Source organism: Colias eurytheme, chromosome 2 (genome assembly GCF_061535395.1).
Source record: "Colias eurytheme isolate Ceu_HAF_F1 chromosome 2, ilColEury1 Martin Lab GWU primary, whole genome shotgun sequence".
NCBI classification, from domain to species: Eukaryota; Metazoa; Arthropoda; class Insecta; order Lepidoptera; family Pieridae; genus Colias; species Colias eurytheme.
The window spans coordinates 2,585,675-2,598,858 of NC_142981.1; the positions used below are offsets into that span (position 1 = coordinate 2,585,675).

A 13,184-nucleotide genomic window follows, 5' to 3' on the forward strand; every position below is an offset into this window, starting at 1 on the left:
TAACTAATAATATAACATTATAAGCAAAATAGCCAAAATACTTACAGTTATTATCAATTTTATCAGGAGAGTCAAGAGATCCGTTTTTTTGCAATTTTCAAATGGTCACCATTCGCGACTGTACTCCGCTTTGGTAAAAAAACCTGCATGTACGCGAAGGACATAGCTAGTACCTTCCCAATATACCGATTAGCAAAGCTTAGGTCTGCTATAACAGCGCCAGCATGTGTGTAAATACTATGTCCTTTAAAACGGACGAAATCAATTTAAGGGTTAACTTGTAACAAGAAAATATGACCTTGAATGACGCCTGTATGTTTTTTTATCCCTTTCACACCTAACTTGGCAAGTTAGGTTTGAAAGGGATAAAAAAACTTACAGGCGTCATTCCATGTCATATTTTCTTGTTACAAGACAACTAAACAAATTTGATAATTATCATAAGGTTAGCTTTGCCAGAAAAAAAAAACATGAATAGTTCAACTAATAAGCTTTGCTACATACGTGGTAGAATTATTAAAAAAATAAATTTTCATGTGGCAGAAAAAAAAAAATTAAACTACTGTCACCTACAGGTGACACTGGGAATTGAAGGGTTAATGTTCATACTGAAATCTCCAGTGTATTAGATATAAGCTAGAGAACATTATGTGACAACGTGAAAGATTGAAAAAATCGTGAATGATGCAAATTTCCTCGATCGTATAGTGAATATTTAGTGTGTAACAATAATATAACATCAAATAAACACAACAATAACAATAAACACAACGTAACGAAACAATTAACGAAAAAATTAATAAAAACAATAACTAAACAGCGCGCAGCGTAACAATAAAAAAATGTGTGCCTGTACTAGTGTACACACACGTAAGAAGTGAAACTTCTTTATGACCTTATTTTTCAAATACTATAATATGCAACTTTACAGAAATACGTCAATCACACGTGGTAGGGATAAAAACAAGATGGCGCGTAGGTAACGAAAAAATGTTACACTCATTGGTTACACTAAATTTTTTTCCAACCCCGATAAAGAAGTTTCACTTCAAATAAAAAACTGATTGTAATTACATTCTACTAGTAATTTATATCTTATATTGTTATTTTATGTATTTATATATTGTTATAATGTTATTTTATAGATTGAAACGATTAAGTATTCACACTCATTGTTCATTCATCTGATTGAATGAGAACTGAATTCATCACTATTATTTTAAATATGGCAACATTATTTTACAAAGTGACATTAGCTGCTGTCAGATACAGATGTCAGATAGCTATGTTTTCAGAAGGTTTTCAGTTTTCACTTTTCATCTGTGCTTTTCATTTGTTTTGATCTCAGAGCAATAAACCTAGTTTTGATCGATTTGTGTTTGTTTGCGTGATTTGTTTGTAGTAATATTTTATTTGAGTTTTAAATATAATACAATGTCGGAAAGAAAACGTAGTCCGAACTGGTATATGTCAGAAAAGATGTTGCTAGTGGAGCTGGTAAATGATCATTATGACATAGTCAAAAATAAACGCACCGATACCGCATCAAATAGACAAAAAAACGAAGAGTGGGTTAAAATATCGGAAGAATATAATTCGCAAACCAATTTAGTCCATCGAACAGCTGAAAGTTTGAGATCTCAATGGGAGTGTTTGAAAAATTCGACCAAAAAGACTCTCCGTCTGAGCAAGACACATCCAGGTAATCAACTTCATTTAATATGTTAGTAAATAATTACTAACAAAAAGAACAATGTTTAGAAAGTGAGATTGATTAATTATACTTATACTGGAACAAATCTTACAATTTGTGCTAGTCCTGCAGTTAGTTGTAATAGTAAATATTTTTAATATTTTAGAGGATGGACCTGCAAAACCTGAAAGTAGCGACCCATTGTTTAACAGAATTATGGCCATAATATCGCCAGAGGAATTTGAACATGGCAATATAGATGACACGGACACCAACATGGCCAAGACATCAACAGAGGGATTTGAACATGCCAATGTAGATGACAAGGACACCAAAGGCGTTAACAATAATATTGTTCTAGAAGAGACACAAGAAGATTTACAAAGAAAAAAAATTGAAGCAATTGAAATGCAAATGAGATATAGAGCTGAGGAAAGAGAAGAAGCAAGAAAAATGTTTGATATACATTTTAAAATTAAGCAAGAGATGTTGAAACAAGAGAGAATTAAAACAAGTTTGTTGCTAAAACAAATGCGACTAGCTAAATTTAGAAGAAAATAAATGCACCATATAAAATGTATTTACTGTTTTATTTAAAAAACAAAATAAATTATATTAGATATCTAAAGCACTATTGATTAAAATTTGTCTAGACTGTTCTGCTGAGGTACTGTAGTAGAACTACACAAAATATGAATGACTACAAAGTCTTAGTTACAAGCTTCCGCCTGCAATGTAATTTGACTTTTTATTATGCACTGTTTGTTTTTATAATGACTGATTACATAATAGCTATGTGTATTATGTAGGTACCTACCCTAAGGCACCCTAAGTGTTAGAATGTTTAATAATTCTGTGCCCTAAGTAAATTATGTAAGTAAGTATTTAATTACAGTAGACCCGCATTATACCGGCCCGTGGCCTATCTGTCGCCCACTATAATCCGACTTCTCAAAAATTGCTGAATCTGTATTCCTTTTTAATTTTTTCAAATTTCTAGGCTCATACGAATTTACTACCGTTTGAAGACCGCGCGGCTTATTAAATTAATTTAATGTCCTAGCGAATTTTTTCGTGTGGTAACATAAAACATTATTTTGTTAGTCGAATAATAATTGTACTAGGTTTTAACTGTTATGTTTGCTTCCCAACATGGGCAAAACTGATACAAATAGACAGCAACTGGCAAAGGTAGTTTCGGATGGAGACTTGCCTGGTATATGCAACTACAGAGCTTTTTGAAATTGATATTTTTGGTTTTATGGCATTCAAATGACGTATAAATATAAATTTATAAAGAATATAAAAAAATCGATCACGAGGCGGGACTCGAACCCGCACTTTTTGCGCCATTCGGGGGCGGATGCTTGACCAATTCAGCCACTCGTGACCCACCAGAGCGATCGAATTTATTCTATTCTTTCAGTTTTATTTGTATACGTAGTATATTATTATTAGTCTGTGGGTGGTAGTGATGATAGTGATTGTACATTCAGATATGTTCAGACACGTATTACGTATATATCCAAAATATTTGTACCTACCTTCAGACTTATGATATGCGTAATCGGACTTAAATACAGGTATTTTAATAGTCCATATTATGAACTTATAAATGTATTAATTAAATGCCGTTGTAATCCAATGTACTTGTACCTACAATCTGAATAGGCATGGATATTATATGGAAAAATTTGTTCCATAGTGGAATTCTTAATAAAAATGTTGCTAAAATAATATATAATCTGTAGTTTTATTTTCTATGTTCCTTGTGCTGTATTCCACGTTACACGTTTTTGCTCGTCATTTTTCATAAGGCGTTCAAAATTTATAGTTTAATCGAAAACAATTCGTACCTATCGATAAAATAGAAGTTTGAATACTTCGCTTCTTTAACCAGAGATCCTTTAACAATAATAACTTTAAGAAAAGATGATTCTTTATCCATGGAACGTTCAATTCAAATAAATGGGAGCCAGGAGCCAACCAAATTGTGATTTTAACGCAAAATAAATTACCATTATTAAAGATTCAGTATAAATAAATATCATTTAATTTCCATAACTTATATGATATTTTAATTTTCTTTTTATGGTTATCTAAATTATATAATGTCTTTTACTGGAAACCAGGAGTCGTTATATTTAGTAAAGCATGAAATAAGTAGACAAGCAAATATGTGAAAATATAAATATTAAGGCTTTCCATATATGGAGTACATCTATTTAGCACACCAATGTCCAATCATGGACGTATAAAAAAAGACGGACGCCGTATTACGAACAAACAACGTGAAGCCACCATAGTAAGCTAGCGATCGTATAAAGACAATAAACACGCACACACTCTCACCATAGTAAGCTAGTCGGCCGCCATTACGTCGTGAACTACCGACTGATTAACTGCGTCACTGTTTCACAAAAAATATTTAAAATGCCGTCTGGCGTGGTTAAATGGTGTCGCAACAGTACAATTTTAAATAACAAAACACAAGGGATTACATTCCACAGGGAAGCAAGTTATTTCTTTTATGTTTTAATGACAAAATTATTACGGCAAAATTTATAGAAAAAAATACAGCCGCCGTTGTCATCAGGACAGCTGTTGCCATGGCAACATGGCACACACACATGGATGTTTCGCCGCCATTACTAGGCTTCACTCAATGTTTAGGCGATATACCGTCCGTCTTTTTTTATACGTCCATGTGTCCAATAATAATTATAAAACAAGGAAGCGTTTATCTTCGTGAGAGATTACTCTAATTCGGCAGTTACACATTTGGTATAAGTCCAAAATATTATGTTGGTACCAGTAAACTCGCCTAATGCCTTACTTATTTATCCCCAGAAATCGTGGATTGAAAAATGTTAACAAACCATAATTATAAATTATTAAGTGCAAGCGATTTTTATTTTTTGAGAAATCCATTAATCCTTAAGATTCATTATTTGTAGACCGATTTATGTTTTAGATTATTAATACATAATATAGTAATCTGGAATCCAGATATTATTCATCCATATTTGTGTTAGTACCTATAAATTAATCTTAGAAACTATGTTAGTAATAAGCATGGACGTATAAAAAAAGACAGATGGAGTATCGCCTAAACATTGAGTGAAGCATAGTAATGGCGGCTCGGAGCACTTATCAAGGCTTGTTAATTGCTCCGAGAATGGCGGCGACACATCCATGTGTGTGTGACATGTTGCCATGGCAACACTATGGCAACAGCTGTCCTAGATGACAATGGCGGCTGTATTTTTTTCTATAAATTTTGCCGTAATAATTTTGTCATTAAAACATTAAAGAAATAACTTGCTCCCCATGTTGAATGTAATCCCTTGTGTTTTGTTATTTAAAATTGTACTGTTGCGACACCATTTAACCACGCAAGACATCATTTTAAATATTTTTTGTGAAACAGTGACGCAGTTAATCAGTCGGTAGTTCACGACGTAATGGCGGCCGACTAGCTTACTATGGTGAGAGTGTGTGCGCGTTCATTGTCTTTACACGATCGCTAGCTTACTACGGTGGCTTCACGTTGTTTGTTCGTAAAATGGCGTCCGTCTTTTTTTATACGTCCATGGTAATAAGTATTATAAAATTACATCAATGCTTCAAAATGAAATATTATACCCCAGAGTCTAGAGGAAGAAAATGATTTGCTTCATTTACTCGATTATTTTATTCTACATTTTACCATGTTATACGTCCTTAGATCATTATCCTTAGATCATATGTCGGATAAACTAACTCCAATTTAGTTATTCCTTGGACTATCGTATACAGGGTGTCCCACTGTTGGTATACTAAGCTCAAAGGAGGTTATAGTTTTGCATACGCTGAGTACGTAAAAAATACTTATAAAATTCCAGACGCATTTTTTTTTCAAATAAATGAATTCTTAAAACTGTATGTGTACACCCATAACAAGCAACCCGCCCAACTTTGCTACCAGCACGTGAGCTATCGTTTAAGATTATGTTTTCATAGACAAAATGCTCACATTAGATAAGCGATATATGCCGGCTGCGCGAAGCTAGAAAAGAAAACATGAATTTTCAGGAAAAATTTAGCAAAAATTTTTTGACGTAATTTTGTTGTTTAAGTATTTTTTACGTGATCAGTGTATGCAAAACTACAAGACCCTTCGCGCTTAGTATACCAATAGTGGGACACCCTGTATAAACGTTTTGGTTAACTGTGACAGTTGACGTAGGTATATGAGTGAACCGAAATAAATAGGTATGGGTCTTGGTATAGGTATTTCCCATTTCCATGTAGTGAACGATGGATGAGAATAAGATGAGAATATTATACAAACAAAATAAATGTATTATTACTGCCTTCAAACTACAGTCTACACCAAGAAGCTTATATTTAATACACTGGAGATTTCAGTATGAATCTGTGGTATGAACATTAACTTGTAACAAGAAAATATGACGTTGAATGACGCCTGTATGTTTTTTTATCCCTTTCACACCTAGGTAGTGAGTTAGGTGTGAAAGGGATAAAAAAAATTGGTTGTTTGTAAAGTAGGTTTACGATCGAGATGTTTACGTGATAACTAGACATCGGATTATATGCACTAACAAAATGCCAAAATATGCATGCAAATATGCACTAAAAAAGGCCGAAATATGCACTAAAAACGACAAATATGCCTAAAATATGCACAATACAAAATAAAAAAACCTATATTATTTTTATTTATTATAATCAAATATTGTTCAAAAACAGCCAAATTCTCTTAAAATTAAATATAGTTTTTGTGGCAATATACAATTAAGCATTTTTCCAAATTTTCTAACGCAAATTTTTTATTATTGTCACCCAGTATCAATTTTTACGCCGAGAACGACTTCCATAGAGTAAAGTAATACTGTGGGACGACTTCTCAACATCAACCGATGTCATTGGACACTATTTAAAACGCCATTTCTTTCATTTTTCATAATCTGTACAGGCAGGGCCCGACCTGTGCCGTTGATGTAGGCATCAATGCTCTTGAGGTCTTGAGTCAGCCACTGCGCTCGCGCTTACACGTCATTGTCACACATGCCTCCCGCTCCCGCTACTAACGAAATATGCACGATTGGGGAAAAAGGCTAAAATATGCACTAACGCCGTAATTAGAGAGTTTTATGCATTTGCTTAAGCAAACATGCAAATGCATATAATCCGATGTCTAGTGATAACATAATGCAGTGGCAGCGCTCGAGATGAGACGGGAGATCGGTCCGTCTCTCTCTCGTTATACCTGCGATCGCGCTCGTGAGGTTTTGGTGTGACACAAGTTTCTGAACATGTCACCCGACTAAAACGATTTTAAAAACGTTATCACGTTAATAAACATACAGGCGTCATTCAAGGTCATATTTTCTTGTTACAAGTTAATGTTCATACTGAAATCTCCAGTGTATTAGATATAAAGCTTCTTGGTCTACACGAAGCATGAGCTGTGGCATGAGCGAACTTTTTACTTTAGTCGAATTATGCTAGGCGTCCATTAGAGACGGATCGGGGCGGGTCGCATCGCAACGGGCCGTCTCTAATGGACGCGCTGTTTGCTCCTGCGTCCACCTGTACGGGGCGCGGCGGACCGCCTAGGCGGATTTTATCTAACAGACGCTCGCCGCTCACATCCGCCTGCCTGCATCCACTAGACGGGTCGGGGCGGGCCGGGCCGCAGCCCACCGCCGGCAGAAATCCGCCTGCGAAGCGATATCCGCCAATGCGTTGCGGCCCGCCCCGACCCGATCCGTCGCTAATGGACGATGTTTCATACAAAACATAGGCCGGCGTATTTTTGGGTTGCGATGCGGCCCGGCCCGATCCGCCTAGTGGACGCCTAGCATTATACGTCAGTTCGTTCGTTCGTTCGTTCGTTCGTTTCAACGTCAACTGTTAACTGTCAACAATTCAAGAATATGTTTTCATTGTTTTCATCGATTTGTGTTGTGGACTTACGTGATTTGTTTGTAGTAATATTAATTTGAGTTTTAAATAATATAGGTAATACAATGTCGGAAAGAAAACGTTGTCCGAACTGGCATTTGTCAGAAAAGATGTTGCTAGTGGAGCTGGTAAATGATCATTATGACATAGTTGAAAGTAAACGCACCGATAGCGTGTCAATGAAACAAAAAAACGCAGAGTGGGTTAAAATATCGGAAGAATATAATTCGCAAACCGATTTAGTCTATCGAACAGCTGAAAATTTGAAATCTCAATGGGAGTGCTTAAAAAAATTCACCAAAAGGACTGTCCGGCTGAGCATGACACAAACAGGTAAACAACTTCATTTAATATGCTTATGTATTTACTAACAAAAAGAATAATGTTTAGAAAGTGAGATTGATTAATTATACTTATACTGAAACAATATTACTTGCTCTGTGATACTGGAACGAATCTTACAATTTGCGCTAGTCCGTCACGCAGTAAGTTTTAACAGTAAAAATTTTATTAATATTTTAGAGGATGGACCTGCAAAACCTGAATGTAGCGACCCATTGTTTAACAGAATTATGGCCATGGTATCACCAGAGGGATTTGAACATGTCAATGTAGATGACACAGACACCAACATGACCACAACATCATCAGAAGAATTTGAACATGTTAATGTAGATGACACGGACAACAAAGTCGCCAACAATATTAATATTATTCTAGAAGAGAAACAAGATTTACAAAGAAAAAAAATTAATGAAATTGAAATGCAAATGAGATTTAGTACTGAGGAAAGAGAAGAAGCAAGAAAAATGTTTGATATAAATTTTAAAATTAAGCAAGAGATGTTGAAACGAGAGAGAATTAAAACAAGTTTGTTGCTAAAACGAATGCGACTAGCTAAATTTAGAAGAAAATAAAAACATGTAAAATATATTTACTGTTTTATTTAAATACAAAATTTAATTGCCGCAATGTCTTTAATTTGACTTTTTATTATGCAGTATTTGTTTTTATAGGGACCGATTACATAATAGCCAACATAATAATTGTGTGCCCTAAATATTATGTAATGCATTTAATAAATATCAAATTTTGATTATTTTCAATATAATATTTTTTTTATTGCAAATAGGAAAGCGCTTGAACACAATTCCGTCTGGTGGAATGCTAAGATGTGGTCTAAGATCGTACGCACTTCCCTAGTAGGTACTGGTTCACTCTTCACTTGAGGTCCTCCATATTGTACTCATTGGGGAACACAGATTCAGGAAGTGCGTTCCAGTCCCTTGCGGTTCGAATGAAGAATGTGGAATCGAACTGCTTAGTCCGGGTAGATGGAACATCCACTGCGAGAACTTAAAGAACTCTTTCAACTTATTTTGTTTATATCCATAAAATAGAGATACTAATGGGTATTTTGCAGTGTTTAAGGAAATACTACAAAGTCGAAATAACAGTACCATGAACATTATAATAGCCAATATCTGCGCCAAAAGCACGATGCACGTGCGCACGTGAGCGTTGGTTGATAACATCAAGATAACATCATATTTTTATCTATACTATCTATACTAATATTATAAAGCTGAAGAGTTTGTCCCGTTCGACTAGGGCTCTTCCGGCTAATATTGAGAAACACCACACAAAAAAAAAAATGTTGTGTGGTTTTATGAAACCACGGTAAAAGTGAAACTGTTCGAACGGTTCCGAACACTGCTTTGTGTAGCGCATGTCGCGTGACGGTCGTATCGCGTGTATCGCGGCTGCCGAGTAGGTATACCTACTCGGCAGCCGCGATACACGCGACATGCGCTACACAGACCAAAAAGTTTGAGACGATGTAATAAAAGTTTCACTTTAAAAATGAAGAGTATGTTTAGTTTGTTTGAACGCACTGATCTCGGGAACTACTGGTCCGATTTGATATCGTAAGATTAATTTCTATCAAAACTATTTTTGTAAAAATAATAATATGAAGTGCATAGGTATTTTAATAAGTAAGTTCAAAACAAAACACATTTTGTGTGAAATTCAACTGTAATTGAATATAATATATTATTATACAACTTTTTATAAGAAATGTACACTATTTACATTTTATTTGCCTCTTTTTTTATAGAATTTAGTAGCTGTAGTTGACTGGGAATGTGCCGTAGGTGTTGTAGTAGGGAGAGTAAGCCTGAGAGTACACGCTGGGAGCCAAGTAGGATCTGCTGTATACAGTGGGGGCGGAGTATGAGCGGGCAGCGACCAGAGGAGCAGAGGTGGCGTACACGGGCGATGTGACGACGGTAGATGGAGTGTAGGAGCGGGAGTACGTCACGGGCGCGACCACGGAGGGAGCGGCGTAGGAGCGGGTGTACGTCACGGGCGCGACTACGGAGGGAGCGGCATAAGAGCGGGCTTCGACAACGGCGGGGGCGACCACGGCGGGAGCAGCGGCACCAACGACGCCGCCGACTGCTGGCTCTTTGCGTACAACAGCATTGAAGCCGTTGACATCGTCAGCGGTGTAGTCGACGATGCGCTTGGTGCCGTCGGGCTCGATAAGGGAGTACTGGCCGCGGACGACGCCGTTAACGCGGCTCTCCACTTGGTTCTTGTAGTCGCCGGTGTTTGGGTCAGCTACGCCGTATTCAAAGCTGGACGCTTCGTTGTCAGCAGGCACCACTGAGCCGTGGGCTACGGCGAAGGCGCAGAGAAGAGCGACGAACTAAGGAACAAAAAAGTGCACAAGTTTGTAAAAGGTATAATGATACTAGATTTATATTTTATATTCTATGATTAGTTGAAAATAATCAATCACAGAATATAAAATATATCTAGCTGAAGAAAAAAAATGTTGTGTGGTTTTATGAAACCACGGTAAAAGTGAAACTGTTCGAACGGTTCCGAACACTGCTTTGTGTAGCGCATGTCGCGTGACGGTCGGCTGCCGAGTAGGTATACCTACTCGGCAGCCGCGATACACGCGACATGCGCTACACAGACCAAAAAGTTTGAGACGATGTAATAAAAGTTTCACTTTAAAAATGTAGAGAATATATATTTCTTTTAAAATAAATTAAAGCTAAACTAAGTATTTTACCTTAGATGCCATGGTGACTTAGATGATTCAGTCCGTTTGACTAATACCAATTTGATGAAAACTTTAGTTTTTATAGTAAAACTAGGGTGTGGCGTCATATGTGGTTGATCTTTTAAAAAAATTAGTACTCGTTAATGTCCATTAAAATCCGGACGCACAAGGCCGGTAATCAGGGAAATAAATAGACCATAAAGATTTAGGTTAGCAATTTGCATACGTTTATAGCGTCTTTCCTTTCCCGAAATCAGAATTAGTGTAATTTATAGAACCTTTTATTTATTGATAACAGCGTCCTTTGCTAGCGTTTCTTCGCCCGCGTTCTACCGTTCCTATGGGAATTCTGGGATAAACAGTGGACTATGTCTTATTCTGGGTCTTCATCATACCAAATTTCATTTTAATCGGTTCAGTAGTATTTGCGTATTTCTTCGCCCGCGTTTTCCCGTTGCTATGGGATTTCTGGGATAAACAGTGGACTATGTCTTATTCTGGATCTTCATCATACCAAATTTCATTGTAATCTGTTCAGTAGTATTTGCGTGTTTCTTCGCCCGATCGATCCCATGTGTGCTTCGACACATATAAATACATAATTATTATTCGGATTTTTCTCGACAAAGGTTAGCAACCCAAGGACTACAAAAATTTGGCTCTAAGTACCTATAGGAATTGTGATTATTTCACATAAATTTCATTGTTTGAATTGACCGGACTGTTAAGATTCAAAAAGTATAAAACACACTTTAACACACATTCAGAACTAACAATATTATTTATAGTAGTCGATTTTCAACCCCTTTGTTCTAGTGTAACTATATAGGTATTGTAACTATACAGGTATCTAACTATACCTATCCTTAATCTGTATTAACTAAACTTTTTACTAACAACTTGGCATATAATTGTTAAAAGCAAGTTTGCAAGAACTATATGCGGTTATGCATGTTATTTATGCCATAAAAGCGTGGGAGGATGAAATTATCAGGAAAATGCAACTAGCCCGGAAAATTTCATAGAAAACTCTTAGTACCGTTTTAAGTCAGAATAAGAAAGAATTTATTAAATGGTTTGAATTGATTTTTAGATATTTTTAATAACTATTTTTTTGAACATTATTATTCTATCAGATGGGTAACTTATTTTTCATCATATTCATATTCAGAACCCTTTTTACCAAAAGTAACGACCTAGTCATTTTGGGCTTTGTTTTACTCATACGTCTAAAGATGCCTAATTAAAAAAATATAGTTAGTTAAGTTATTATGGTTTATTCTCAGATATATTCAAACATTTTAGAAGTAATGGGACATTTAATAGAATGTAACAAAATGCAATACTTGGCAAACATCTAGTAAAAAAATATTTACTTTCTGTAGGTATACTAGTTATTAAGAAAATTTTAAAAATAAATATTAACCCTTAATTTGGTATAGTCCGGTGTGACGGACACTTATTTAAAATAAATCCTGCCAAGTTTTTATTTCATGTTCATCGATTTCTAATCGATTAAATGTTTATTTATACCATAAACAAATAGTAAAAAATTAAGTAATGATTGTGACAACATTGCATATGTCAATTGGGACGTAAAATGTCTGCGAAAATGCAGCCACCTGTTTTGCTCAAGGTATTTATACCTATTTTTCTTATTTTTTGTGGAAAAATGAATTGAATTATATATTTATTTATTAGATAATAAACATTTCAATCATTATTTATAAAAACATACACACTTTATTACATTTTTATGGTGTTTATTTGTAACCAAAATGTTTTGTCCGTCACAGCGGACATTGCTAATTGTATAGAAAAATACCACTTTATTACTATGTCCGCTGCGGCGGACACCGCCAAAATGTGGGTGCTTCTGCTTGTTTGGTTATGGTTCTGAGTTTGGATTTTTTTTCTTTGCCAACAGCCTAACCGCGCAAGTAAAATTATTACTTTAGTGCCGAATGAACATGCACCTTCCGATGCTAGCGAAATATCAGATTCGGAAACTGAATGGCATGATGCAAGTACTAATTCTTCCACCCCTTGTTTTCTCCTGCACCATATTCCCTTGCTAACGTAACAATAGATACATCCGACGATGAAGAATTACACTCCGAAGATTTTGATAGACCTGCTGATGACCAGAGTCTTTCGTGCGTAAATTGGCGAGTCTTTTTATTAAAATGTTCTATCCCTATCTGCTATTCCTAGATTGCCTGCAACGCCTATAACACCAATAGCTTCTTGATTAGCACCCCGAAAAATAAGTACTAAGAAACCACCCACAGTCAAAGACAAAAGACCAAAAAAAAACAACTTTCAGCTGACTTACAATTATTATTGGAGAGTAACTCAATTCCGTCACCAAGCGACAATAGAAGAAGGTGAGGAGGATGATTACATAGACATGCCAGAAGATGATTCACCTTTGAGTTTCTT

General features: G+C 35.7%; 3 protein-coding genes across 3 annotated transcripts; 2 read left to right on the forward strand and 1 right to left on the reverse strand.

Annotated features, from left to right (window-relative positions):
- The first annotated feature begins 1,303 nt into the window (after positions 1-1,303).
- On the forward strand, positions 1,304-2,754 carry LOC149910121 (uncharacterized). The gene is made up of 2 exons (XM_090107259.1): positions 1,304-1,702; positions 1,860-2,754. Exons 1-2 carry the CDS (start codon positions 1,435-1,437, stop codon positions 2,252-2,254), a joined length of 663 nt encoding a protein of 220 aa, XP_089963385.1. The 5' UTR covers positions 1,304-1,434; the 3' UTR covers positions 2,255-2,754.
- A 4,856-nt stretch (positions 2,755-7,610) lies between these two features.
- Positions 7,611-8,631, forward strand: LOC149910122 (uncharacterized). Its single transcript, XM_090107269.1, has 2 exons — positions 7,611-7,996; positions 8,186-8,631. Exons 1-2 carry the CDS (start codon positions 7,729-7,731, stop codon positions 8,578-8,580), a joined length of 663 nt encoding a protein of 220 aa, XP_089963395.1. The 5' UTR covers positions 7,611-7,728; the 3' UTR covers positions 8,581-8,631.
- A 1,097-nt stretch (positions 8,632-9,728) lies between these two features.
- Positions 9,729-10,792, reverse strand: LOC149910123 (uncharacterized). The gene is made up of 2 exons (XM_090107278.1): positions 10,752-10,792; positions 9,729-10,376 (listed from the first exon to the last, which is right to left on the reverse strand). The coding sequence occupies exons 1-2, from the start codon at positions 10,761-10,763 to the stop codon at positions 9,786-9,788; spliced, it is 603 nt and encodes a 200-aa protein (XP_089963404.1). The 5' UTR covers positions 10,764-10,792; the 3' UTR covers positions 9,729-9,785.
- Positions 10,793-13,184: the final 2,392 nt, after the last annotated feature.